Source organism: Paralichthys olivaceus, chromosome 6, assembly GCF_024713975.1.
Source record: "Paralichthys olivaceus isolate ysfri-2021 chromosome 6, ASM2471397v2, whole genome shotgun sequence".
In the NCBI taxonomy this organism is placed as follows: Eukaryota; Metazoa; Chordata; class Actinopteri; order Pleuronectiformes; family Paralichthyidae; genus Paralichthys; species Paralichthys olivaceus.
Genome location: NC_091098.1, coordinates 5,406,866 through 5,434,224, shown reverse-complemented (window position 1 = coordinate 5,434,224; position 27,359 = coordinate 5,406,866). Strand labels below are relative to the sequence as shown.

At 41.5% G+C, this 27,359-nt stretch overlaps 1 protein-coding gene across 1 annotated transcript; it reads left to right on the top strand.

Annotated features, from left to right (window-relative positions):
* Nucleotides 1-386: 386 nt before the first annotated feature.
* Nucleotides 387-27,319, top strand: dnah12 (dynein, axonemal, heavy chain 12). Its single transcript, XM_020088734.2, has 74 exons — nt 387-522; nt 634-858; nt 938-1,025; nt 1,115-1,141; nt 1,223-1,412; nt 1,500-1,569; nt 1,661-1,819; nt 2,280-2,475; nt 2,878-3,066; nt 3,163-3,316; nt 3,402-3,493; nt 4,360-4,538; nt 4,659-4,794; nt 4,875-5,000; nt 5,080-5,214; nt 6,523-6,716; nt 6,796-7,039; nt 7,132-7,317; nt 7,416-7,616; nt 7,730-7,924; nt 8,001-8,122; nt 8,208-8,343; nt 8,446-8,592; nt 8,907-9,026; nt 9,412-9,568; nt 9,658-9,830; nt 9,917-10,069; nt 10,174-10,413; nt 10,589-10,834; nt 10,948-11,067; nt 11,186-11,295; nt 11,977-12,160; nt 12,255-12,395; nt 12,502-12,585; nt 13,016-13,204; nt 13,324-13,443; nt 13,572-13,757; nt 13,835-13,986; nt 14,146-14,284; nt 14,408-14,574; nt 14,687-14,942; nt 15,083-15,379; nt 15,573-15,751; nt 16,189-16,381; nt 16,501-16,662; nt 16,754-16,948; nt 17,065-17,198; nt 17,272-17,434; nt 17,530-17,610; nt 17,702-17,878; nt 17,987-18,118; nt 18,204-18,293; nt 18,376-18,516; nt 18,609-18,850; nt 18,943-19,090; nt 19,186-19,331; nt 19,449-19,663; nt 19,755-19,947; nt 20,041-20,233; nt 20,325-20,497; nt 21,093-21,233; nt 21,344-21,502; nt 22,155-22,450; nt 22,523-22,776; nt 22,878-23,018; nt 23,133-23,270; nt 23,346-23,579; nt 23,664-23,852; nt 23,950-24,053; nt 24,142-24,346; nt 25,338-25,475; nt 25,582-25,673; nt 25,769-25,836; nt 25,977-27,319. The coding sequence occupies exons 2-74, from the start codon at nt 650-652 to the stop codon at nt 26,168-26,170; spliced, it is 11,919 nt and encodes a 3,972-aa protein (XP_019944293.2). The 5' UTR covers nt 387-522; nt 634-649; the 3' UTR covers nt 26,171-27,319.
* Nucleotides 27,320-27,359: the final 40 nt, after the last annotated feature.

Below are 27,359 nucleotides of genomic sequence, written 5' to 3'. Positions count from 1 at the left end.
ACATTGATACAAACATATGTTTATGTAGTAACGTCGAACTTAGAGATAACAACAATGCCTCCACAGATGGGATTGGTAGTGTGCAGTGCTAAATCAATTAAAAATCTAATTGAGCCAGGTTTTTAATTTATATATGAGATTCATCCCAGTCTCTTGATTAGTAACCTCATTTCATAGTAATAAGCAAGAGTCCTAAGATTTTCTTTTTTGTAGTTTGACCACTAGCAGGCAGTATAGAGTGGGGTGAAGTGTATACTTGATGCTTTATGATCCCTCGCCACCTCGGTCCTAAATCAAAAACATGCTGCTGCAATGACAGGACTCAAAATTTAAAAAGATTCCGCGGGAAAAGTCAGAACTGGCAACCCTGCACCTGAAACCGGAACCGCCGACGTGCCCCGCCCCCTCCTGCCGTGGTTGCCTTGTTTACGGTTTCTATGGTAACACTGCTGCGCGTCAGTGTCACAGATAAACCGAGAGAACCAACTGCACGTGAACGGCGTGACGGAGGAGACAGTGCAGGTGAGCACGGGTTGATCTTCGCGAGGAAAGCGCCAGATCTGTTGTCTTGGAAGTTAGCCTAGCATTAGCTTCCAACTTCTGTAACTTAGCCTCAAACTCTCTTCTTCTCAGTGTCTTTCGGCCAAAGATGGCTGCCTCTTCAGGAGTGTTCAAAACCGTAAAGACGAAGGACATGCCGCAGTTTCCCGTCCTGCCCCCTATTAAAGGCCCCCATCAGCGGGGAGGAGAGATGGAGCAGCTGGAAGCAACTAAGGAGGAGATATCCAAGAGGCTGTCTGTTTATAAGAAGCTGCTGAGACACAGGAGGAGCAAACAACAGCTACGCCACAAGATGCTGTGAGCTATTTCCCCCTCACCCCACTGATGTCTGGACAGGTCATCACTGTGTTGGCTTGTGTAACACTTTTCATTTCAGGTTCTCCAGAGCAATGGAAACTTACAGACAGAGCAAAGAGAGGAGAGCAGTGCGCAATCAGTCACCAGAGCCACAGTTTCCCTCTTCTGTATGTATCCAACTACACATCATTCAAATATGAATTCATATATAAATAATGTGTAATGACATAATGTGGGCTGAACATTTGCTTTCCAGATGCTTAGTGAGGAGCGGAAATGCAAGGTGAGTTTTCTTCAAAGTTTTAAATTTGACCTGTCTAGAGACTACTTATGTCACCCCGCTCGCTTTGTTTTATTTTGGCAGATGAACTATGAGTTCCTGAAGCGATGTGTGGAGAGACGCCCATTCGCTCCCATCCAGCAGCAGTGGTTGGACTCCATTGTCTCCCGAGTCCCGCAGAAACTGAAGGAGAGTCCTGAGACAAATAAGCTGCTGCAGGAGCTCTGCACAGAAGTCAGCGACGAATTCCGCCATGTTATTGTCAAGCACACGGGTAATGCAAGTTGTTTGTGTGTGGTTTATGTGTGTGGAGGACATGCAGACGACAGCTGAATTATTATGTCATATTCACTCCCTTTAGTGGACTCTGTGCTGAGGAATCCAGATAAAGAGAAGCTGATCTCAGAAAAACAGACAGCTACCCAAATAAAGTGAGTGTCTATACAGAAATTATTCATACACAAAATAGTGGTTGATCCATTTTCACATCCTTTTCTAAAATACATTTACAATCTTTTGCAGCGTTCTTGATTTCTCCCGGCCTTGGCATGACAGTTTTGTCAGAACCCGCAGGATGATAAAAAGAAATTTGCACATTCTTCATCCGGTCATGCAAACTGTTTTGGATATTGGCTACACAACATTTTCTACCCTGGTCCTGGCTGATCTTTCAGGATGGAGGTGAGAAAACAACATGAATGTGGTGACGTTCTGCTAAAATTAGCACATATTAAAGGTCCAGTGTGTAAGATTTAGGTGAAAGGGAACTATTGGCAGAAATCTAATGTAGAATAATCCTCATGATGTTTTCACTAGTTCGTTTCATCTAAATTGTATGAATTGTAGATTTCTCTACCCCAGAAAAGGCCCTTTATATTTAAATACTTTATATTTACATGGAGGGGGTCCTCTCTACAGAGGCCTCCATGTTTTTTAAATTAGTCCAAACTGGACAAACTAAACACCTTTTGAGTTTTTATGACAACTGAAGACTTCCACAGCTTCTTTGTCATGTTTGGAAGGAGAGGGTGAGGGGAGGGGTGTTCAGCTGCAACATGCAACTTCACCACTAGATATCACTAAATTCAACACACTGTACCTTTGAGATGTTTCAAAGTACTTTCTTCTTCTGCTGGCTCAGGGCTTCAGGACCCGTGGACTGTAAGAACCTACAGAACAAAATGGCTGTGGAGTGTAAGAGGACAGAAGATCGTATCATGAATACCTGGTTTCCCAAAGTTATCCACTTACTAACCAGTGAAGAAACTCTGAAAGCAGTTAAAGAGGAGAGACTGGACTGCTTCTATGACTGTGCATCCACACTGATCTCCAATCAGGTAACACTGATATTAGGCTTGATTATGACTCGAGACGTGTCCGATAAAAATGATTTAAAGTAAGGGTTATCAACAATCTTAGATACTGTGTGATCAATTTCTTTTATATTGGGCATTTTCATTGTTTTCTCAGGGAATAATCAATGGATCTTGAAAACAAATCAGTTATATTGAACTGATTTTGCTCGATTAAGAGTTGTAATAACAGAACATAATGCAAATCATGCAAGTACACAGCCTGCTGTATTGAGGTCAGATGTCCACAGTTAGTTCTTTGTACAAATTGCAGAAAAGCATCATTATTAAATGTATCTGTTTCTTTCTCTATTGAAAGTGTGTTTACAGTGGTGCTCTTTGTTTTTATATTTCCTGATTACACTTTTTTCTCTTGTTTGTTCCCAGTTGAAATCCATGCTTCAGACAAGTGTAGAGAAGTTTGTCAATCTGTTTGAGCCGAGCAATCACCACTGCTTGCCCCTCTTCCGTTTGTCTTTGACATTTGATGATGAGAAGATGGAAATATACCCCACCTTACAAGATCTGGAAGCTGCTGTTTTTGAGATTCTTAACACCATCACAAATACACTGCAGGTGAAGATGACCACTTTAAATGACCACTTTATGGCACATTTTTCGTATAGAATTGTATTTTGAGCCAGTATTGATATCTATGAAACCTATCCACAGAGAGTACAGACGGTCCAGTCATGGTTGACACAAGCCACGTCTTCGTTTGTTGACGCTAAGGTGGCTGATCGCGTCCTTTCTTGGGCTCAGGACGCCTTAAAGGCAGCTGTGTGCAGGAATCTGGAAGAACCAAACAATCATTTCCAGAGTTATGGTGATGATCCATGATGCAGTCATATCCTATCGTCACACCTCAGGCCTTAAGACACTTCATTGCTGACTTCTGCTTTACTTTGCAGTTGACAAGTATGACTGGCTAATCGATGGAACTGCACAGACGCGGGTGGAGATGTTCATGGCAGAGGAGCACTCTTTTGATGAGTACGCTAAGGTAACAAAATACAAACATTGAATTCTTGGAGGACATGACACCTTTTTACTTCAACCTACCTTGCTGCATGTTTCACAGTTGAATCCCACATAGGTAACAGATACAAAGCATGTACTGTGCCTATGTATGACTTCATCATTCCTCAAGAGCAAATAAGCAATATATATTGGGTCTTTTGACAAGTGGAAAATATCTTAGCCCAGGAAAGGTCTCCATAAAGTTTAGAAAACTTTGAGAGGACCTTTTGAGGGCAACTTTAGGAATGACATAACATCTTTGACCTACTAAGAAAAGGACAGAGGAGATGTTGCCTGCAATCGAAGAGGATCAAAAGTCTTGCAACGAGTGAGTTGAAAGCTAGAACCATACAGGCTTTGATTGGTAAGAGAGCACAGGATTTTTGTGATATTAAACCAAAGAGAGCACAAACTGGATCGGGTTCAAATACGACTTAAAATGTCTCTCTAAAAGCTTTAGCATTACTTATCCAAAAGGTGCAGACATTCTAACACAGCCATAACATGTACTGACTGGCCTCCGCATCGAGGGCATGTCTGCTTAATATTCGGATAACTCTTTGCCAATCTTGAATTAGTAAGATAAACTCTGTGTACTAGTTTCAGATGTATTAGGCCATGTTTAGCAGACGCACAGTGTGTATATCAAGTCTAAGATGGAGCGCCATTGATCATCTGTTAAAACTACTTGTCCTATTACATTAATCCCATTATGTTTTGGCACAATACAAATGAATTTAATTGAAATGTGGGATATCAATCATATAAGGTCTGATTCCAGTTCAAGGATAAAGTCGTTATGAGTTTTTGAACTATGAGTTAATGAACAAATCTCACTGCCTTTTCAAGCTAGTGGAGGATTTTCGTGCTCTGTCAAAGGAGATCACCAGCCTCCCAGCAAAAGTTCACTTCACAATGGTCCATCTGGACTGTGAAGAGCTGAAACAAGGGCTGGCTCACAAAGCCAAAGCCTATGCCGAAATTCTTCTGAAGAAAATGATCACCAGCCACCGTGAGAAAAACCTACTGTGAGTCACGTCTTGTGACATTCAGAAATATAACAGTCCCTCTTTTTTTCATTATTTGAAAATACTGTTCTGCTTTTAACAAATACTGTTTTTAATGATAACAATAATTTGTGTCCAAAGGATCTGCTCTGAATTTGAAACCATCAGAGAGACAGCTCTGAAGGTTCCAGAGAACACAGAGGACATGGCTCAAATGGCTGGTTACGTACATTTTACTAAGACAAAGAGTATTGCAGAACTGAATGACAAAATAAAGGTAAATATATTTACATATATTACAAAAATATGTAATTTAAGTGATTCTAATACCAACCACTTCCACACTTTGTTTAACAGGAAGCATACAACAGACTGATCTACCTCTTGGACGTCCACGTCGTTGAGCCTGAGGATCTGGAGCTGAATTCAACTGTCTTTCTCTGGCCAGAGAACATTCTCCATGTCTTTGAACTCAATGATGAGGTATAGCTCCTTTGTCTGCCTTTAACAATATATCATGGATGGATTTTTTTAAGGATGACCTGATTCAGCCACTTTCCAGGTGTTGCAGATGGCCAAGCAGAAAGGGGAGCAGGGGCTGCTTGCTAAAAGAGAACGATTGATGGTGCAGCTGGAGAAGCTGGGACGCAGAATAGAGGAGTTCCCACATTGCTCTGAGCTGGACATGATGCAGCAGGTACTGTGTCTCTACTGACTCTCAGATAACCTGAAAGGAATAGTTTGATAAAGTATAGTAACATGTATTTGCTTTGTTGCAGAGAGTTAGATGGTAAGACTCTCATATAGTAAATATGTTGCTGGTTCTCCTCATCTTACTCTCGGCAAAACGTTTTTAAAATGTCAAACTATTACTACCAGTGCACTCTAAACCTGCCTGTTTGGAATGTTATGTTCTCTTGTTAATGCTCTGGAGCTACTTCAGAATTAATCCTTGTCACATGATTTAATTGTCAATGTTTTTCATTAAATTAAACTGAATTGACTTTATTAATGTTCATATGTGGCTTTATATAAGTGTAATTAAGATAAGATGAGCGGGTTGCGAGATATGCGTTCCACAAACAGACAGACGGACGGGTGGACAGACAGACAGACAGACAGACAGACAGACAGATGTTTGTGAAATTAGTCAGTAGATTTAATAACCAGGCCTGGAATTACTAGGAGAGCCATATGCTGAAATTATAGTTTGTTTGGAAATGCTACAATGACAGTAGCATTCAGAATTGTACAAAAGATTTTTTAATTCCTTGAGCATGAATTCAATTTAATTCATCCATTTATCCTCTCTCAATATTTTGCATTATCTGGTTTTCTGTCAATAGCAACTGGTCTTTGGTATAACAATGTTTCAATATAACTCTTAAGTTGTAGTTATGAGCTTTTCAATTTTCTAATTAATTTGGTTTTCTTTCGTCTGACAAGACATGTTCAATTATTCATTTTTTCAACAACGAAGATTAATGCAGTGGGCAGGTTTCTCATACTGTCACTTAGTGCCAGGTCGGCAACCTCCAGTTTAACACATCTAAAATATAAGAAATCATTTTTGACTTCAGACACTGCCCCTCACCCAAAACCCCCTTTACATCCCTGTCCAACACATAAAAGTAACGGACTCATTCAAATATCTTGCCACTCACATCACTAACACACTCAAATGGAACACACAATCGCAGAGCCACAAAAAGACAATAATGATTTACATGCACTTTAACAAGTCGAAACTATGATGTTACTGTATGTGATATTGTCCTGTCCATATATTGTTGAGTGTTATTGTGTAGCGTAATGAAGTAGGGTCACCGCCATGTCGACATTTGGTTTGGCTTTCCCTGGTTTACTGAAAATAATTCCACTATCTTGGTTGTGTGGTCAAGAATGAATGATTCTGATTCTTATTTATTTTAGTTTATGCTCAATTTATTTTCTATATCACGTTGCAGATGTAATTGTCTTCTGTCTTGGTTTTTTGGGGGTGTAGTATGTTTCAGATGTCAGAACGGTTCAGAAACTTCTCCAGGAGGCTGAGGAGGAAATTGACTTAATCAACAAAGAAGAGACCTTCTATCAGTTGGAGTCCACATGTTACCCAGAGGTCGATGTCATCAAAGAGAGCATTGGAATGTACCAGAAGCTGTTTGGACTTGTACTGAAGTGGCAGCGCACAGAGAACAGGTCCAATTTCAGTTTAATGCTTGTTGTGTTTATATTTAAAACAAATTCCCTGAAAAACGTTCATCCTCTTTGTGTATAGATGGATGGACGGATCCTTCCAGGACCTGGAGGGGGAGAGCATGGAGGCACAACTGGATGAATTCTTTAGAGAGATCTTAAAGATGCTAAAGTTTTTCCAACAGAAACAGAACAAGGTCGAGCAAGATACTGAAATGTTTGTTGGAACGATTAAGCGACAACCTAGTGTAGACGACCCAAGGAAGCAAGAGAACCCCAACATGCTTCTGTGCTCCACTGTAATGGAGCAGATCAAAGAGTTCAAGGTATTAATTAAGGGGCTCATTAATGTCATGAGTTTCATAATGAGTGGAGTCCTGATGCCAAAATAATATGTGGAATATGCTTGTGTCAACAGGAGCATATCCCTGTAGTCTCCATCTTGTGTAATCCAGGTGTCAGAGCCCGCCACTGGGACCAGATGTCACATATAGTGGGCTATGACCTCACTCCTGACTCTGGTACTACTCTACGCAAAGTTCTCAAACAAAACCTGGCTCCTTACCTGGAAGAGTTTGAGTCTATCAGTGCTGCTGCAAGTAAAGTGAGGACTTTGATTTAAGTTTATTTTCACATCACCTCAATACTGAATCTCCATTTTGATTACCGTACAGTGTACCGTCATTGTCTGTGTCTCTGCAGGAGTTTTCCTTGGAGAAGGCAATGCAAGCCATGGTGCACATTTGGGACGGTATTTCTTTACACCACCAACCTTACAGGGAGACGGGGGTTTCTATCCTGACTTCCTGGGATGAGATTCAGACAATTCTAGATGACCAGATTGTGAAGACTCAGACTATGAGGGGCTCACCTTTCATCAAGCCCTTTGAAAAGCAGATCAAGGTTAGCTGAAGCTGATGCTTAATAAATAGAGCTCTTCTTGGTGTGTGTATTTTAAGCTCTCTTAATGTAAACCTAGTCGTGCAAAGCTTTAACTGTTTGTTGTTTGGTTTCAGCTATGGGAGGAGCGTCTGCTTCGCATTCAGGAAACAATAGATGAGTGGCTGAAGGTGCAGGCCCAGTGGCTTTACCTGGAGCCCATCTTCTCCTCTCAGGACATCATGCAACAGATTCCAGAGGAGGGACGACTTTTCCAAACTGTTGACAAAAACTGGAGAGAAGTCATGAGACACTGCGTTAAGGATCCCAAGGTACTTGTCAAAACAGTTTTTGGTGATCACAAAACAAATAACTTGAAAGTTAACTAATGATTTTTTAAAAACATAGATTCTGCCTGCAACTTCACTGCCTGGTTTGCTAGAAAAACTGCAAGATTCTAACAATCTCCTGGATAGAATCATGAAAGGACTTAATGCCTACCTGGAGAAGAAACGTCTCTTTTTTCCACGGTAAAAAAAAACTTTCAAACTTTCTTATGTTCAAATGTTAATGAATGTCCCAGGTTTTAATACTTGTTGTTAATACCACTTCCAGATTTTTCTTTCTGTCTAATGATGAAATGCTGGAGATTTTGTCTGAGACAAAGGACCCACTGCGAGTGCAGCCCCATCTTAAGAAGTGCTTCGAAGGCATTTCTAAACTCGACTTTCTACCCAATCTGGATATTCAGGTAAGACAATCACATATATTGTAATCGGTACATGACATAATGGCTGTTTATTTTATTATTTATTTTACTTGTATTACATTACACACTGTTTACTGTCCCCAGGCCATGTATAGCAGTGAAGGGGAGCGTGTCCAGCTAATCCAAAACATTTCAACGTCTGAAGCCAGAGGAGCTGTGGAGAAGTGGTTGGTGCAGGTGGAGGATGTGATGCTTCGCAGTGTCAGAGATGTGGTGGCCCGGTCCAGAGTGGTGAGATTGATCTTCATTATATCTCATATGATGACATAATACCTTGGATTGTTAACTGAACTAGCATCATGTTGTGTACGGATCATTTGCTGCATCTGGACAATCTGGGGTTTGTTTTAAAGCAAGTGTTGGTAAAGCTAGAAACAGCAGGCTACTCAACAATCTTTAAACTTTATTTATTGATGCCTACAAAGACGTGAAGATTATTTCAATTGATAAGATAAATGTGATTTAGAAAAAATGTGACAACCATAACTTCAATGAAGTTAAATGAGTCAGTGACAGTTGAGAGCAAAGCGTGGTTGTATGTACAGGCCTATGCTGAGACTGCGCGGAGCCAGTGGGTGAAGGAATGGCCTGGGCAGGTCGTGCTTTGCACCTCCCAGATCTACTGGACCTTGGAGGTGCATGAGGCTATCAGAGATGGGGCTGACGTAAGTTTTTACATCTTGTTTTTCTAAAGGGGTTTACAATTTACATTGTTTAACTTTTCAAATACCTTCAATCATAGCTGACTTAATGGAAACGATGCGTCATGTATTTGTGAATACGAAAATATTTTACTGTCAAATTTACCAAGTAATAGTAATCAAATCAGCAGTAATATTGTTGGGTAATATAATAATACCTCTACCTTCTTGCATTGAAAAAATGTAATTATTTTGTGTTGTACAGATTAAACTAAATGGAATTGCTGCAGATCTCTCCTGAATGACTGACATGAATTTTCCCTAGATAACCATAGCACCTAAATATTTTCACCTTGGAAAACACATACACACACAACATAAAAAAGGCTTTGTCTTTTGCTCTATGTAGGGTTTAAAGAAATACTATCAGCAACTGCAGGATCAGCTGAATAACATTGTGGAGCTGGTGAGAGGGAAACTGCCCAAACAAACACGGATCACTTTGGGAGCATTGGTCACGATCGACGTCCATGCCAGAGATGTGGTGATGGAGCTTATTGAGAAAGGTACCTCATGGCAAAAAATAAAGAACGGATAATTGTTACAGAGCTCTGCTTCAGCAATGGAAACTAAATCAAATATCAAATTTTAAAAGGGGTATCACATGAGACCGACTTCCAGTGGCTCGCCCAGCTGCGTTATTACTGGAGCAATGATAACGTTCGTGTTCGCATAATCAACTGTGACGTTAAATATGCCTACGAGTACTTGGGGAACTCACCACGTCTGGTCATCACCCCGCTGACTGACAGATGCTACAGAACTCTGGTAAAATATCAGAGAAATAATTATTTAAATGTGAATACACTTTTGTATTGTTGGAGTACTGCTGAATTCTAAGACTTTCGTCTCAGATTGGAGCTTTCTACCTGAATTTGGGCGGTGCACCCGAGGGTCCTGCTGGAACAGGAAAGACCGAAACCACCAAAGACCTCGCCAAGGCTCTAGCTGTGCAGTGTGTGGTCTTCAACTGTTCTGATGGACTGGATTACATCGCTATGGGAAAAGTAACACCAGCAGGAAATTTTGGATTCAAATTTATAATTCTAATGCTAATGTTATATAAGCAAAAAGGTTATGTTTTAACATGTATTCTGGTGCAATCTCACAGTTTTTCAAAGGACTGGCATCATCTGGTGCGTGGGCATGCTTTGACGAATTCAACCGTATTGAGCTGGAGGTGCTGTCTGTAGTGGCCCAGCAGGTTCTGTGCATCCAGAGAGCCATCGAGCAGAAGCTGGAGTACTTTGACTTCGAGGGGACTCTGCTCAAACTCAATCCCAACTGCTTCGTGTCCATAACGATGAACCCTGGCTATGCAGGACGCTCAGAACTCCCAGACAATCTCAAGGTCTTAAACTACGGATACGCTCTATTTTGTCAGACATCAAATTATGTACTCTGAGGCAATGATTGTGCTTTTGAACAACTTCAATACAATGCAACATAAAATTTGAAAATATATGCTTTTGCCTAACATTTTCAATACTAGATGTAGTCAATTTTTCTGTTTCTTCTATATGCAGGTGTTGTTCCGAACAGTGGCCATGATGGTGCCCAACTACGCACTGATAGCAGAGATTTCACTGTATTCCTATGGCTTCCTCAATGCTAAACCACTGTCCGTAAAGATAGTGATGACCTACAGGCTCTGTTCAGAGCAGCTGTCTTCCCAGTTTCATTACGATTACGGCATGAGAGCTGTCAAAGCTGTACTTGTGGCTGCAGGAAACCTCAAGCTGAAGTTTCCGAAGGAGAATGAGGACATACTGGTATTTGAGTTATTGCATTTTCTTAACATTAACATACACAGTGTCCAGCTTCTGAATTTTTTGGGTTTGTCAATTGGTGGCTGTTTCTTTTGTCCACATTTTGTCACGCTCAGCTCCTCAGGTCTATAAAGGATGTCAATGAGCCCAAGTTTCTCTCCCATGATATTCCGCTATTCAATGGGATCACCAGTGATTTGTTCCCAGGCGTCTCCCTTCCTGAGGCTGACTATAAGGTCAGATTCATTGATGTCATTACTTATTCTTTTGTACAACATTTAAAAACTTGTACTTTGTCTTTTTTTATATTGTGCAGATTATTATAATCAATGTTTTCTTTGATATCCTCGGCAGTTGTTTCTGGAGGCTGCTGCAGAGTGTTGTAAGAAAAACAATATACAACCAACAGAGGTCTTCTTAAAGAAGATGATTCAGACATATGAGATGATGATAGTCAGGCATGGGTATGTTACATTTCAATTACTCACACTTCCAAATTTTTATATTGCACTTTTTTGTATTGAGTTTGCATGTTTTTCCCATATTTGTGTGGGTTTTCTCCATCTCCCTCCCACACTTCAAAGACTGGGCAGATTGGGGTTAGGTTGATAGATAAATTGGGAGTGAATGGTTGTTTGGCTCTATGGTTTGGCCCTGTGATGGACTGGCCACCATTTCAGGGTGTACCTCTCCTCTCGCTCAATGAGAATAGGCGGTATAGGTAATGGATGGATGGATGTTTTCAGCTAAACAGAGTTTTCTGCTCCCTTATGTCAAAAGTGGACAGTTGAGGTGATTCAGGCATCGAGTTAGGGTTTCTCCTGGGAACTTCCCTTTGGAGGTTTACTGGACATGCCCAACCAGGAGCACAACCCGGGGTAGAAACTGACATTTCTGGTGGGATTACATATCCCATCTGGCTTGGGAATGCCACAGGACCCCCCCAGGAAGGGCTGGAATGCTTGGCTGGGGAGACAACCTGGCTGGCTACCTTCATGACCTGAGCCTGGATAAATGAGACAAGACAATGAATGGATGGATGGATGTTCACAGTTTCCAGTTATACAGTATTTCACATGTTTGAGACATGGTTGGGAAAATATTAAACACAATATTGCATAAAGATGTTCCTATTGCAATATCAGGTTCATGCTGGTGGGTGAGCCTTTTGCTGGAAAGACCAAGGTGCTGCACATGCTTGCTGACACTCTGACTCTCATGAATGAGAGAGGGTATGGTGAAGAGGAGAAGGTCATCTACAGGACGTTAAACCCAAAGTCCATCACGATGGGACAGCTCTTTGGACAGTTTGATCTAGTTTCCCATGAGGTAAGTTTATGCCTGTGTCACAGATCCAGTTTCCACAGCAACTGTCCCTTTCTGCCTCTATGTTTTCTCACTTTTTGCTTTTCCTCTTTTTAAGTGGACGGATGGAATCGTGGCCAACACATTTCGTGAATTTGCATCAGCTGAAACACCAGACCGTAAATGGGTGGTGTTTGATGGTCCTATAGACACACTGTGGATTGAGAGTATGAACACTGTGCTGGATGACAACAAAAAGGTTCATAAATACACATTGGAACCATTAGATGTTTTAGTATTACTAACTTTTGTGCAATATTTATTATTATGAACAAGATATTTATTGCTTTACTCTTCCTCCACAGTTGTGCCTGATGAGTGGTGAAATCATTCAGATGTCCAACCAGATGAATCTGATATTTGAAGCAATGGATCTATCACAGGCCTCTGTAAGTCAGATATTTAGAGTAAAGTATATGATTTTCTTTCAAATTTTATATGTATCTATTATTTTAAATGTTAAAGTAAAACAGCTGCTATACTGCATGCTTGGTAGGATTACTAAGATAAACAACATTTCATTCATTCACATAATAATCAGAGATCAGAAGAGCGCTAAAGTTGCTTCATCAATTGCAACATACAGCATAGTGTGCACTGTATATCATGATTAAAACAATTTTGGTATATGTTATATTTTCAAGTTGAAAAAGAAAATACTGGCCAATATATTGTCATTTTAATGTTTTTCCCAAATATTGATCAGTATCAGCCTAAAAAATCCACAACTGATTGATACTCCATAGTAGTTATATTGATTAATAGGATCTTATTGGATCTTATTAAAAGGATCATGTTTGTGTGTTTTTCTCACTGCAGCCTGCTACAGTCAGTCGATGTGGGATGATCTATATGGAACCATCTCAGTTGGGCTGGGAGCCTCTAGTCATCTCCTGGATGAACTCTCTTCCTGATGCTCTTCAGAGGCCGGACAACCGCTCACTGCTGCTGGAACTCTTCCATTGGCTCCTGCCGCCTGCGCTTAGGACACTGCGTAAAAACTGCAGAGTGGGTGTCCCCAAGGCCCCCAAAACAATCCAGACACAAACATCTGCAGAACATTTAGTTCACATTTCACAGTTCGCAACTATATGTTTAATCATCCCTAATGATGGTTTTGTTTACAGGAAGTTGTTTCCACTCGCGACAGTAACACTGTTGTGTCCTTGTGTCGACTGTTTGAGATGCTGCTCACTGAACCTGTAAAGACGGATCCTGGAGATAAAAATATTTGCGTCTGGATCATGGTAAAAGCACTCAATCATTTATCAACTCATCACCATAATTCTTTAAACCCATTCATTCGGAAGTGCACATCCATGCAAATGTCTCCCTTCACTTATCTGATGGAGACACATCCACTTTGTGATCACAGGCAGCTTTTGCCTTCTCCCTGGTGTGGTCAGTGGGCGGCAGCTGTGATGCAGACAGCAGAGAGACTTTCAGTGAGTTCTTCAGGGCGACTGTTTCAGGAAAAACAGAATTCCCAGTCCCTGCCTCTGTGGGAAAATGGCAATGTCCCATGGATGACAAAGGCCAGGTGTATGACTATTTCTATGAGGTATTGTGTGATCTCATCACTCACATGTGTTCCACTTGTGTTTAAATCAGTAAATCAGACTGTGGTCTCTTTTACAGTTTAAAGGTAAAGGCCGTTGGGTTCACTGGAATGATGCCATCAAGAATGTCAACCTGGGTGACAAAAGTACCAAAGTGCAAGAGATCATTGTTCCCACCATGGACACTGTTCGCTACACTTATCTGTTGGACCTCTGCATCAGCTACGGAGTGTTAGTATTTTTACGGGTCATAGGCAATGATCAACACAAATCAAAAGTGCTTTTTATATATATTTTTTTCTTTTTGTGGTCCATTTTTTTTTTATCAGAATTTATTTAAATGTCATCTAACAAAATTGATTTTTTTGCATTTTTAATTTCTCTGCTCAGTCCGCTCCTGTTCGTTGGTCCTACTGGCACTGGGAAGTCAGTGTACGTGAAAGAGAAACTGATGAACAATCTGGACAAAGATCGCTATTTACCATTCTTCATCAATTTCTCAGCCCGCACAAGTGCAAACCAAACCCAGGTAAGCATTTTGCGAACCTCAGATGAAATAATTTTTGTAAAAAATAAAGAAGAAAAAAAGCAATAATCATGACAAACAACATAGGTTAATATCTTTTGTTCCTCACTCTGTGTCATCCTCCAGAATATCATCATGTCCAGGTTAGATAAGAGAAGGAAGGGAGTGTTTGGGCCCCCCATGGGCAAGAAGTGTGTCATCTTTGTGGATGACATGAACATGCCTGCACTGGAACAGTTTGGAGCACAGCCACCTGTGGAGCTTCTTCGACAGTACATAGACCATGGAAACTGGTATGAACTACCCAATATTGGAGACCAGTGTCATATTAAAACAAGTGTGAGTTAAGTTACTGCACCAAAGCACTGTTCATTTATCAGCCAGTTATCTGTTGTGCTCCGTCAGGTATGATCTGAAGGATACCTCCAAGATCACTCTTGTCGACCTCCAGCTCATCTCAGCTATGGGCCCCCCTGGTGGAGGGAGGAATGCAGTGACAGCTCGCTTCCTGCGGCACTTCAACATTTTTAGCATCAATGCCTTCAGTGATGACACTATGGTTCGCATCTTCTCCAATGTGGTGGCATTGTATCTCAGAAACAATGACTTTCCACCTGAATATTTTACTGTTGGCAACCAAATAGTGATGGCTACAATGGAAGTAAGTGACCCAAAGACACACCTGGATAATACCTAACACATTTCATGTGTTACAGTCTCTTAGTAACCATCTTTTCCACAGTTTGGCTTCCTGATCATTTGTATTGTTTTATTTATGGAATAATTTGTTGATTTCCAAAGGTGTATAAGAAAGCCATGGAGAACCTGCTTCCAACTCCAGCCAAGTCTCACTACACATTCAACCTGCGGGACTTCTCACGCGTAATCCAAGGCTGCCTGTTGCTTAAGAAGGAGTCACTGGAGAACAAGCGCACTATGATTCGCTTGTTTGTCCATGAGGTCTTCCGTGTCTACTATGACCGTTTGGTGGATGACAAAGATCGCACGTGGCTCTTCCAGCTGATGAACAGCATCCTCAAAGATCACTTTAAAGAGTCTTTTGAACAGGTGTTTGATCACCTGAAACAAGGGAGTAAAGTAAGTTGAAATTGAGTTGTATTTTCTGTTGTGTTATATGCTTAACTATCATTCTGTTTCACTTTATGTTAGTCGAGAAGAGAGCTGTGTTGGCCTGTTGTTTCTCCTCTTTGGTTGGTTGGTTGGTTGTGCTCTAGTAGCACAAAATACATAATAAATGAAAAGAAAATTCTGAATGATTTACCATTCTCAGCTGGTTGAGGAGGACATGCACAATCTTCTGTTTGGGGACTACATGAACCTCAACCTGCAGGATGATGAGCGGCTGTACGCTGAGGTGCCCTCAATGGAAAGCTTTTCTCAGGTGGTGGAGTCGTGTCTTGACGAATACAATCAGATGCACAAGAATCACATGAACCTCGTCATCTTCCGGTAAACGACTTAAATACTTCAGACTCAATGACATGCCCCCGTCTTCAACTGTCCATCGAACTAAGCATGAAGTAATACAGCATTTAAAACTTTATTGTCACAGTATAACGAAATTACATTGCATCCAGCTCACAAATGTAATTTCAAATGGGATTTTTTCTGAAGAATGTATATTTGTGTCTTAAGTTAAAATAATTTGATAAATGTTGCACAAACAGATTAGGATATTGGACACAGATTAATTAAATTACACATACTGAATAAAAAAATAAATAAGATGAAAGAGAGATGAGAATTCTTTGCACATTCAGATTATAGATTCATCTAAAAGACATAGTGAATGGTGATTAACTGTAAACAGAGACAATTTTATTATTTATTTATGTTCATGTTCTCTGTACGGACATTGTAACTTGTATAAAATGTCTGCGTTACAGCTACGTCCTGGAGCATCTGTCCCGTATCAGCCGCGTGTTGAAACAGTCTGGAGGAAATGCCCTGCTTGTGGGAGTGGGAGGCAGTGGACGCCAGTCCATCACACGTCTGGCTACGTACATGGCACACATGACGCTGTTCCAGCCTGAGATCTCGAAGAACTATGGCATAACTGACTGGAGAGATGACCTCAAGGTTTTTGGAAAGACTTCTGTGTTCTATTATTCTTATGCATGACGCTTCACTCTTGTGACCTCTGCTTGTTTAAACTGATGTTTCAATATTATTTAATATATTATTTAATTATGTTACAGATGTTACTGAAAAATGCTGGGGTGAAAGGTCAGAAGACGGTGTTCTTGCTAACTGATGCTCAAATAAAAAACGAGGCTTTTCTAGAAGATGTGGACAGTGTCCTGAACACAGGAGAGGTGCCCAATCTGTTTGCCATAGATGAGAAGCAAGAGATTATGGAGGTAAGTTGTTATAGGACCTTATAGAGCAGTTAGTATGTGATCCTATTTATTTGTATTTAAGATAACTCTTATGTCACCTCTCTTTCTTCAGGCGGTACGTCCCTTTGCCCAGGCTGGCAATAAGAATTTGGAGTTGAGCCCTCTGACTCTATTTGCGTTCTTCGTGGCACGCTGTAAAGAGAACCTGCATATTGTTGTAGCCTTCAGTCCAATTGGAGATGCCTTTCGAAATCGCCTCCGCCAGTTTCCATCTCTTATCAACTGCTGTACCATTGACTGGTTCCAGGTATTACATAAACATGAGACAAAAATGAAATATAGGTGAATTATAGACACTAATCCGAAGACTCTGAGCAGTGTGTTCCAATCCTCACTTTCCTTTCCCTCTCTCTGCCCTGACAGCCATGGCCAGAGGAGGCTCTGGAGCGAGTGGCCAACTCCCTCCTGGAGTCACTGGAGATGAGTGAAAACGAGAGGCAGGAGGTCATACCCATCTGCAAAACATTCCATACCTCTGCCAAACAGCTCTCACAGAGGTACGGTGTTGGGTACTTTATAGCTTGTATATTTAAATGTATAGACAATTAATTTTTGTTGTTTTCACCTCAGATTCCTCTCCGAGCTTGGTCGCCATAATTATGTGACACCCACATCCTATCTGGAGCTGATAGCAGCTTTCCGTCTGCTGCTCACTCAGAAAAGAGACACTGTCATGAAGGCAAAACAGAGGTATACCAATGGTCTGGATAAACTAGCCTTCGCTGAATCTCAGGTACATACAGAACCATTTTTACATGAGTTGTTTTGTTTATTGTCCTTTTTTAATGTATAATGTTTTGCACACCTCAGTCATAATTTATTCTGTAGGTGGGTGAGATGAAGAAGGAGCTGGTGGATCTACAGCCCAAGCTAGAGCAGGCAAAGATAGACAACACCAAAATGATGGAGGTGAATAGATCACATCTTTATTCAGCCCCAACACTGACTGAAATATTTATAATACATATATATTGTATATTATTAAACTCGCTGATTTCAGGTGATTGAAGTGGAGTCTGTGGAGGTGGAAGCCAAAAGTAAAATTGTACGTGTTGATGAGGAGGCAGCAACTCTAAAAGCCAATGAGGCTCAGGCTCTGAAGAACGAGTGTGAGAGCGACTTGGCAGAGGCTATTCCTGCCCTGGAAGCTGCTCTCTCTGCCCTGGACACATTAAAGGCAAGCACCCTTACACCACAAAGCTTCTTTGTACCAGGTGTAGTTTTCACTCGGACCAATACATGTTAGACAGGTGAGTTAGTTGAGCTGTTGGTTTTTTTATTTCAGCCCTCTGATGTCACAATTGTGAAGTCGATGAAAAATCCACCTTCAGGGGTGAAGCTGGTGATGGCTGCTGTGTGTGTGATGAAGGACATAAAGCCAGATAAGATTGCTGACCCAGCTGGGGCTGGAAAAAAGGTTGGATAAAGGATAATAAAAATATACATCTTATTTCAACATTCCAACTTGTGCTAATATTTCTTTGTTTTTATTTATTGTCTAGGTTTTTGACTACTGGGGTCCAAGCAAGAAGCTACTGGGGGATATGAACTTCTTACGAGATCTTAAAGAATATGACAAAGACAATATTCCTGTGAGTGTCAGGAAAACTATTCTCCTATTATGGGAACCACTTGGATTTAGTCTAAATCTACACCTGTATCTCTCTATTGCAGGTCACTGTGATGCAAAAAATCCGTAGTGAGTACATGACAAATCCTGACTTTGACCCAAGTATAGTGGCAAAGGCATCCTCTGCAGCAGAGGGCTTGTGCAAGTGGATAAAAGCAATGGAAGTGTATGACCGTGTGGCAAAGGTGCAGTGTTTCTGGATTTGAATAGACTTTTTTTTCTAATAATCTGTGTAAGCATATGCATAAACACTGTCTACCACTCTCTGTCCATTTAGGTTGTGGCTCCAAAGAAGGCCAATCTGGCGGAGGCTCAAGAGTCGCTGGCTGCTACCATGACCCTGTTGGACCAAAAGAGAGCCGAGCTAAAGGAGGTCGAGGACCGTCTAGCTGCTCTTCAGAAAACCTTTGAGGAGAAGACGGAGGAGAAAGCTCAGCTGGAGTTCCAAGTGGATTTGTGTGCCAGGAAGCTGGAGAGGGCTGAGAAACTCATAGGGGGTCTGGGTGGAGAAAAGACCAGGTGATGATGATGCACTGAAATACTACTACTACTTCAATATTTTTTGCAAGTAAAATAATTACAAGACTCCCGTGACTGAAATCTGTGTGCAGGTGGTCTAAGGCAGCAGATGAGCTGCAGAACACATACGACAACCTGACTGGAGATGTTCTCATCTCTGCTGGTGTCATCGCCTACCTCGGGGCTTTTACTGCCAGCTTCAGACATGAGTGCACCAAATTATGGACCAAACTCTGCCAAGTAACCCAATTTTTTATTTTGTATTTTGAATTACTCTGAAGTCATACACATTTAATTGTTTATTATCTCTTTTCTGCTTATTTCAAATTCTCAAGTCTAAGAACATTCCATCATCAGATGACTTCTCTCTCAGTAAAACCCTCGGAAATCCCATTAAGATCAGGGCTTGGAACATTGCAGGCCTTCCCAGTGACTCTTTCTCCATCGACAACGGTGTCATTGTCAGTAATTCACGCAGATGGTGAGTCCTTGTTGCTGAAAACTTTTCTCTATCTAATAAATCTACTGAAACATTTTTCACGGATGAAATCTTTGGCTAATACAACTCAAACTAGGATCATTGTTTGTGTCATTGTAGGCCCTTGATGATTGACCCTCAGGGCCAGGCCAACAAGTGGGTGAAGAATTCAGAGAAAGACAACAACCTGAGTGTGATCAAGCTGACTGATGCAGACTACATGAGAACTTTGGAGAACTGTATTCAGTTTGGAACCCCATTACTGCTGGAAAATGTAGGAGAGGAGCTGGACCCTTCACTAGAACCACTGTTGCTCAAACAAACCTTCAAACAAGGTGCTGGGAATGTGATGTACCAGCTAAATGCTCATCTGAGATTAAAAACAGCGGAAATTGTAAATTGTGTGATTTTTTCTGTTTCCCCTAGGTGGTGTGGATTGCATCAAGTTAGGGGAGAGTGTGATTGAATACTCGTGCGATTTCCGTTTCTACATCACCACTAAGCTGAGGAACCCTCACTACCTACCAGAACTGGCCACCAAGGTTTCCCTGCTAAATTTCATGATCACCCCAGAGGGTTTGGAGGACCAGCTGCTGGGCATCGTGGTTGCCAGGGAGAGGTAATGCGCATTAAAGGGCCACTTTGACATTTCACTGAAATACTACCATTCACCTCAGTGGAGCATCGCAACTGCTTTTTTTATGTTCTACAGGCCAGAGCTGGAGGAGGAGAGAAATGCACTAATTCTGCAGTCAGCTGCTAATAAGAGGCAGCTAAAGGAAATTGAGGATAAGATCCTAGAGACGCTGCAGTCATCAGAGGGAAACATCCTGGAGGATGAGAGTGCTATTCAGATTCTAGACTCCGCTAAGATCATGTCCAATGAGATTACTAAAAAACAGCAGGTGTGGACCACAGGCAAAACATAACATCTGGAATGTGTGAATTTGTCTGATATTTGTTAGTCTCACATTCTTCTGTTTACATGTTTCTCAGATTGCAGAAAAGACAGAGATTGAGATAGCAGAGTCCAGAGAGGGTTACAGAGCCATTGCCAAGCATTCCTCCGTCCTGTTCTTCAGTATTGCTGATCTGACCAATATCGACCCCATGTACCAGTACTCTCTGAGCTGGTTTGTTAACCTCTACATCAACTCCATAAAAGACAGGTGAGAGAGGAACATGTATTCTGCGTTGTCCTAAAAGACATCATGCATCAAGATCAATTTTTCTTTATGACGATACCAGCTAAATAATCTACTTCAGTGCCAAATCACATCATAAATTATCTCTATGCAGTTAACCTAATAAGATCAAAACCTTACAGTATAAGAGTATTACAGTTGCCACGAAGAGCAAACACTTTGGTGACTCTAGAGAGAAAACAATGATGTGTTGTGCAAACTGTAAATACAAGATTAAAAATCACAGGAATTTCATGTTGGACAACAGATTATTACAGCAATTTAAAAGTTTCTGTTGGGATGTCAGAATCGGTTGTTGTCTCAGTCGGAATTGGTTTCAGATTTATATTTCACCTACTACATTTACATGGACATAAATATTCCGACAATTGACTTTATTCAGAATAACAATATTTCGATTGCAGATATTTTATACAGCTGATTCATGTCAAAATCAACTATCCTTCCACCAGTTTTGAAAACCCAACCTACAACAGTAGATTGTATGATGCTACTGCATGCAATTTTGGGTGTTCAGTACTTTTTACTGTTTCCAAATTTCTTTGCTTTTATTCATCAGTAACAAGTCCAAGATCCTTGAGAGGAGGCTTCGATACCTGATCGATCATTTCACCTATAATCTGTTCTGCAATGTCTGTCGTTCTCTGTTTGAGAAGGACAAACTGCTCTTCTCCTTCCTCCTCTGCTGCAATCTCCTCCTGTAAGTGTTAAAGACACTGTGGGACACTGGTTGAATTATTTTTCTTAGTCAGATTATATCAGGTTCTCATATAATGATATGTGATATCTGATATTGATATTTACATTCAGAGCAAAGGAGGAGATCGAGTACACTGACTTCATGTTCTTCCTGACTGGAGGAGTGGGCCTGCAGAACACCATCGATAACCCTGACCCCAGCTGGCTGCAGGATAAAAGCTGGGATGAGATATGTCGAGCAAGTGAACTGCCTGGCTTACAAGGAATTAAGTAAAAAGCATCAAAATTATCTTTATCATGACTTAGGTGTATCCTGTAGACTTTATGAATTTCATTTGATTACTAAAGGGACTCTGGGTTTCATTACGCCTCTACACCGGTGACGGCCAGTGGCATTATGTTTTCTGTTTTACCAATCTGTCCAGTTTTTGCAAACATGATTTTTCAAGAAAAACTTAAGAGAATTAGTTGAAATTTGGTACTAATAATCAGTTAGACTAGAATTTTATAGTGTAAGTTCAAAGGCCAAGGTTGCTGTGAGCTCACATAATATTTTTTGCCTTGTGAACAGGACATATCATGAACACCTTATGGGAGTTTTGTCATATTTTGACCAGTTGTCACTCGGACTCAAAGATTAATTTATTCGAGTCCTGTGGTCAAAGGTCACAGTGACCTCATATGAGCTTGGATAAAAATGTATGTCGACTGAAACTGCACTGGTTGGCAGAAGAACACAATTGCATCACTGTATTTTAGTTTTACATAATTTCATGTGCACAACCTTGTAAGAGCTGGCCGTGGACAACAGATGTAAATTAGCTTGTACAGCTAACTCTGTCTTATTGACAGTGTTTTCTCTGTTTATTAATCAGCACTGTCCCTCGTCAAATACCTAAACAAACAAACATGTATTCCACAGAGAGGCTTTCATCAAGAGTCCGGGAGACTTCAAGCCCATCTACGACAGCAAAGAGCCCTGCAACACTCCCCTTCCTGCACCATGGTGTGATCGACTCAACGACCTGCAGAAAATCATCATTGTTCGCTGTCTCCGACCTGATAAAATAGTGCCAGCTGTCACTAAGTATGTGACTGGCAAACTGGGGAAGAAATTTGTACAAGCCCCTCCCTTTGACCTGGGTAAGATCTACCTGGACTCCAACTCCACCATCCCTCTGGTGTTTGTGCTGTCTCCAGGAGCAGATCCCATGGCCAGTAAGTCACACTTTGACCGATGATTGACTGCCAACGTTTCAGATGATGCTACCCTTGAAAATCCCTCCACAGGCTTACTGAAGTTTGCCAGTGACAAGAGCATGGGTGGAGTCAAGTTCCAGTCCATTTCGCTTGGTCAAGGCCAGGGTCCCATCGCTGCTAAAATGATATCTACAGCCATGCAGAATGGGACATGGGTGTGTTTACAGAATTGTCATCTGGCTGTTTCCTGGATGTCCACTTTGGAGAAAATCTGTGAGGACTTCAGTCCAGCAACATGCCATCCTGACTTCCGCCTTTGGCTCACAAGCTACCCCTCACCAAAGGTAATTTGCAGTGAACATGTGAATGTTATGAAATCCAAACAGCGCTACGGAGATTTCATCCAAATGAAGACCTGAATAAATAACGTCCTTTCTGATGTCAGTTTCCAGTGACCATCCTGCAGAGTGGGGTGAAAATGACAAATGAGCCTCCTACGGGACTGAGACTCAACCTGCTTCAGTCTTACTTGTCAGATCCTATTTCTGACCCCAACTTCTTCAATAATTGCCCCAATAAGGAGCTGGTGAGCAACTGAAGAGGCTCCTTTTCATTTTGTATATAACAGGAATTTATATTTCCTTATTTAATAAGTCCATCACACAAAGGATGTTTTCTGACCCTTGGATTTCTCCACTAGGTTTGGGAAAAGCTCCTGTATGGACTGTGCTTCTTCCATGCACTTGTTCAGGAAAGAAAGAAGTTTGGTCCACTGGGCTGGAATATTCCCTATGGCTTTAACGAGTCTGACCTGCGTATAAGCATCAGACAGCTACAGGTATTCATTGAAAGATTGACTGGCTGTACAACAATCTGATCTGGGTTTAATTTTTAGTTTTCTTTCCCTTTTCAGCTGTTTGTGAACCAATACAATGAAGTGCCCTTCGAGGCCATAACGTATCTGACCGGGGAATGTAACTACGGAGGCCGTGTGACAGATGACTGGGATAGACGTCTCCTGATGACCATCTTGACAGACTTCTACAACAAGGATGTCATTGAGAAACCTTGCTACCCTTTCTCCCCTAGTGGTGAATACCATGCCCCACCTAAATCTATCTATGACGACTACATTGAATTTATCAAGGTATAAACTCTTTACATTTAAATATTGTGCCAATCTCATACATACACTGTATATCCAACTGAGTACACCTTTGTTGTGTGGTAGGAGCTTCCATTCAGCCAGCACCCAGAGGTTTTTGGGATGCATGAAAACGTAGACATCTCTAAAGATCTCCAGCAGACCAAGATGCTGTTTGATTCCCTCCTAGTCACACAGGGTGGTGGTGCTAAAGGAGGAGTTAGCTCTGGGAGTGACAACACACTCTATGACATAGCTGACAGCATCCTTACCAAGGTATCAACAAGTGAAATGTCATCATCTTTTAGAAATCATCATCAATGCCAGTGGACATGCTCATGGAAACCTGGTTATGTTTGTTTCCCACATGTAGCTTCCAAGTAACTTTGACATAGAAGCAGCTCTGTCAAAGTTCCCAGTGCTCTATGAGGAGAGTATGAACACCGTCCTGGTCCAAGAGATGGAGCGCTACAACACGTATGGACAGACAGCTGAGTGTCATAACTCCAAGAAATACAGAACATCACCATTTGTTTTACATGACTTTTTTCTCCCTCTCTGTCAGGCTGTGTAGTACGATCCGCGAGAGTCTACAGAACCTGCTGAAGGCCATCAAGGGTCTGGTGGTGATGGATGCAGATCTGGAGGCTGTTGCCAGCAGTCTGATGGTGGGCAAGGTCCCAGAGAAATGGGTCAAGCGCTCCTACCCGAGCCTCAAACCTTTGGGCAGCTACATTTCTGACTTTCTCTCAAGATTGAAGTTTTTGCAGGTGAAACTCTTTCAGCAGAGATATTAAAATATTTGCCCTGGAGATAGGAAAATGCATTACAGGTTTTTATGCTCTGTATTCAAGGGTGTGGTCTTTAAATTGACGCAGGAATTATTGATGCCATGTTCAGATTTCTCAAATCGCCCCTGCTTCTGCTTACACTCGGTCTGCTTGCACTCAGATTGCCTTTGCTCCAGCTCGTTTCTTTGCACTCATGCTGTGAAAGCTTGAAATGTCTGCTCTAGGGTTTCTCCACTGCTCATCACTCGAAAATGAAATGTTCCCACCATCGTTGTGGGTGTGTATCTGAGTGTGTAGATAAAGGGCGGCTGCGGTAAAGTGGTCGTCCTCAAACCAGAAGGTTAGCGGGTCAATCCTCTGTCTTCCCCATCTACATGCCGAAGTATCCTTGGGCAAGATACTGAGCCCCTAAATGGCCCCTTATAGTTGGTGTTGAATGCACTCATTGTAAGTCTGTGGATAAAAGCGTCAGCTAAATGATGTAATGTAATGTAAAGCTGTTCAGGGCGGGAGTGCATGAAACGTGTTAAAGTAACTGCCTGTATGGGACTGTTACTGTGCATTGTATAATACAAATTATTAGCATGTCGAGATTACATACAAAGTCAATGACATGTTGAACTCAGTCCTGGCGCCGACCCGAGCTAGAGTGTGATCTAACTGGTCACTGGTCAGCCTCAGGTAGCAGTCATCCAGTCGTGCTCAGTGTGAACGCACATTAAAGAAGTAAAACTAACTCACAGCGAGGGCGGGATAATTTTAGGAACTCAAAAGCAGGGGCTGTCTGAGTCAGAGTGCAGGATTTTGAATGAGATCATCACAAAATCTGATTGTGAAATCAATAAGTCCTGCTCTCACACTGAAAAGACGCCCTTGAATAAAAAGAGGGGAAAAAACAAAACAGTATTTTCATCAATTTGATTAAATTGGACCTTTAGTGTATTTACACTTTTACTTTGTGTGTCTGTAGGGATGGTACGACACCTGCAAACCCAACGTGTTCTGGCTGTCTGGCTTCTTCTTCACCCAGGCCTTTCTCACTGGGGCTATGCAGAACTATGCCAGGAAATACCACATGCCCATTGACCTGCTCAGTTTTGATTTTGAGGTCAAATGAACCCACTTCTCATAAAGCTTTTGTCTCCAACTCAAAAGATTGTCTCGTCGTCTTGATGTGAACGCTGATATGTGGTTTTGTTTTCATGATCTTACAGGTTCTTCCTGTCAATGAGTCAGACACATCACCTGAGGACGGTGTTTACATTGTTGGATTGTTTCTGGATGGAGCTCGATGGGACAAAGAGCGGTAGATATTTTTTATTATAATAGTTCCTGAATATAATTGTAATTGAGAAATAAGAGGAGACTTGACAAATGCTGATTGTTTGTCTCTATCATCAGTGGAGTTCTGGCTGAGCAGCTGCCCAAAGTCCTGTTTGACATGATGCCCATCATCTGGATAAAACCCAGTATGTATTATCTTACAGATAAAATGCACTTCATTCATGTTTTCATGTGTCTGTCTCAACTCTCATTTTGTAAATCTGTTGTTTGTTTTTTTTTATCAATTATTATTTCGTGTTCACTTTGTTCCTTCTCTCCCACGCAGCTCAGAAGAGGAGCAGTGATCAGCCTCAGAAACTGTACGTTTGCCCTTTATACAAGACGAGTGAGAGAAAGGGCACCCTGTCCACCACAGGCCACTCCACCAACTTTGTCATTTCCTTGATGTTAACCACCAGCAGACCGCCTCAACACTGGATCAAGCGTGGTGTGGCCATGCTCTGCCAGCTCGATGACTGAAACTAAACAATCCCCTGGAATGCTTGTGCACTTCTCCTCTAATGCCGTCCTAACTGACCAGTAGGGGTTAGCACCTGTCCTGTGGGGTGTTGAGTCATTCAGGCAGGTTGATAGGTTTGCATGAGCCCCTACTCAGACCTGGTATTAACATCTGTCCTTGATCAGACGTGGACAGCACTTGGTACATGTGTGGTCTGAAAAACGTGTGTCCACCTTCTTTTTACTGTGTGAACACAAATATGTCCTGGGCCACATATGAAGGACCAACGAGTTTCACAAGTGACTATGTGTTGATTTGCTTGTGGCCACAATATGTTTGGGCCACTGCTGTGCATTAGTGATGGATGATAGAGAATGTGCTGCACATAGATGCACTGTATGAAAATGTGTGTGAATGGTTGAATGGCAAAACTGTACTGTGAAGTGTTCATCAGGACTAGAAAAGCTCTATACAGATAAAGACCATTTACCTCCATGTATCTATCTCTTATTCACAACGATATACACACACACAACATCATCAAACACATCTGTAAACTCAGCCACGTAAAAACAAAATCATTTGGTCTTTGCAAACATATTTGACGTTCGTGTTTATTTGCATATAGAGCAGGGAAGATCTGATCACAAGTGTTCACAGGAGACACATGCAGGACGCATTTTAATGTCAGGTATGAACAGACAAGACTTAGAGCTGCCCAACTGTGATCAGATGTCTCAGACAGATGTAAACACCAGGTCTGAACAGGGTCTTGACTCAGGGTACTAACTAGTTAGCTGGGTGCTCAACATTCTGCATGTATACCGTAACAACCCTCAGGACTGGTAAACACCCACAGGTATTAAATTCCTGACACATCTCATTAGTCAGTGGGAACTGAAGAAGCCTCTTGAATGAGAGGTGAAATGTCTTCAAGAAACACGAGCTAGTCACAGATCAGAAAACACACTTTAAGACTGAAGCTATTTACTGTGGAACGTTAAACACTTTGATGCTTGTGGACACGCAGTTCCTTAACAATTCAAAAATAAAATGTAATTTCAGTTTCAGTGTTTCAAAACTGGATAGGGAACTGGTGTGGATGCATATGGAGAGGGAAATGTCAAACAGAGAAACTGAAAGACTTCAATAAATTCACATGGATCACATCATCTGAAATAAATTGACTGGAGAGACACATACACTTTC

What these genes read in the sequence shown, in the direction of transcription:
- dnah12 (XM_020088734.2), top strand. Translation starts at nt 650, where the DNA reads ATGGCTGCCTCTTCAGGAGTGTTCAAAACCGTAAAGACGAAGGACATG. An exon ending in CAAGTGCAAACCAAACCCAG is followed by an intron (nt 14,285 to 14,407) that starts GTAAGCATTTTG and finishes GTCATCCTCCAG; the next exon opens with AATATCATCATGTCCAGGTT. An exon ending in CTGCCCTGGACACATTAAAG is followed by an intron (nt 17,879 to 17,986) that starts GCAAGCACCCTT and finishes TTTTTATTTCAG; the next exon opens with CCCTCTGATGTCACAATTGT.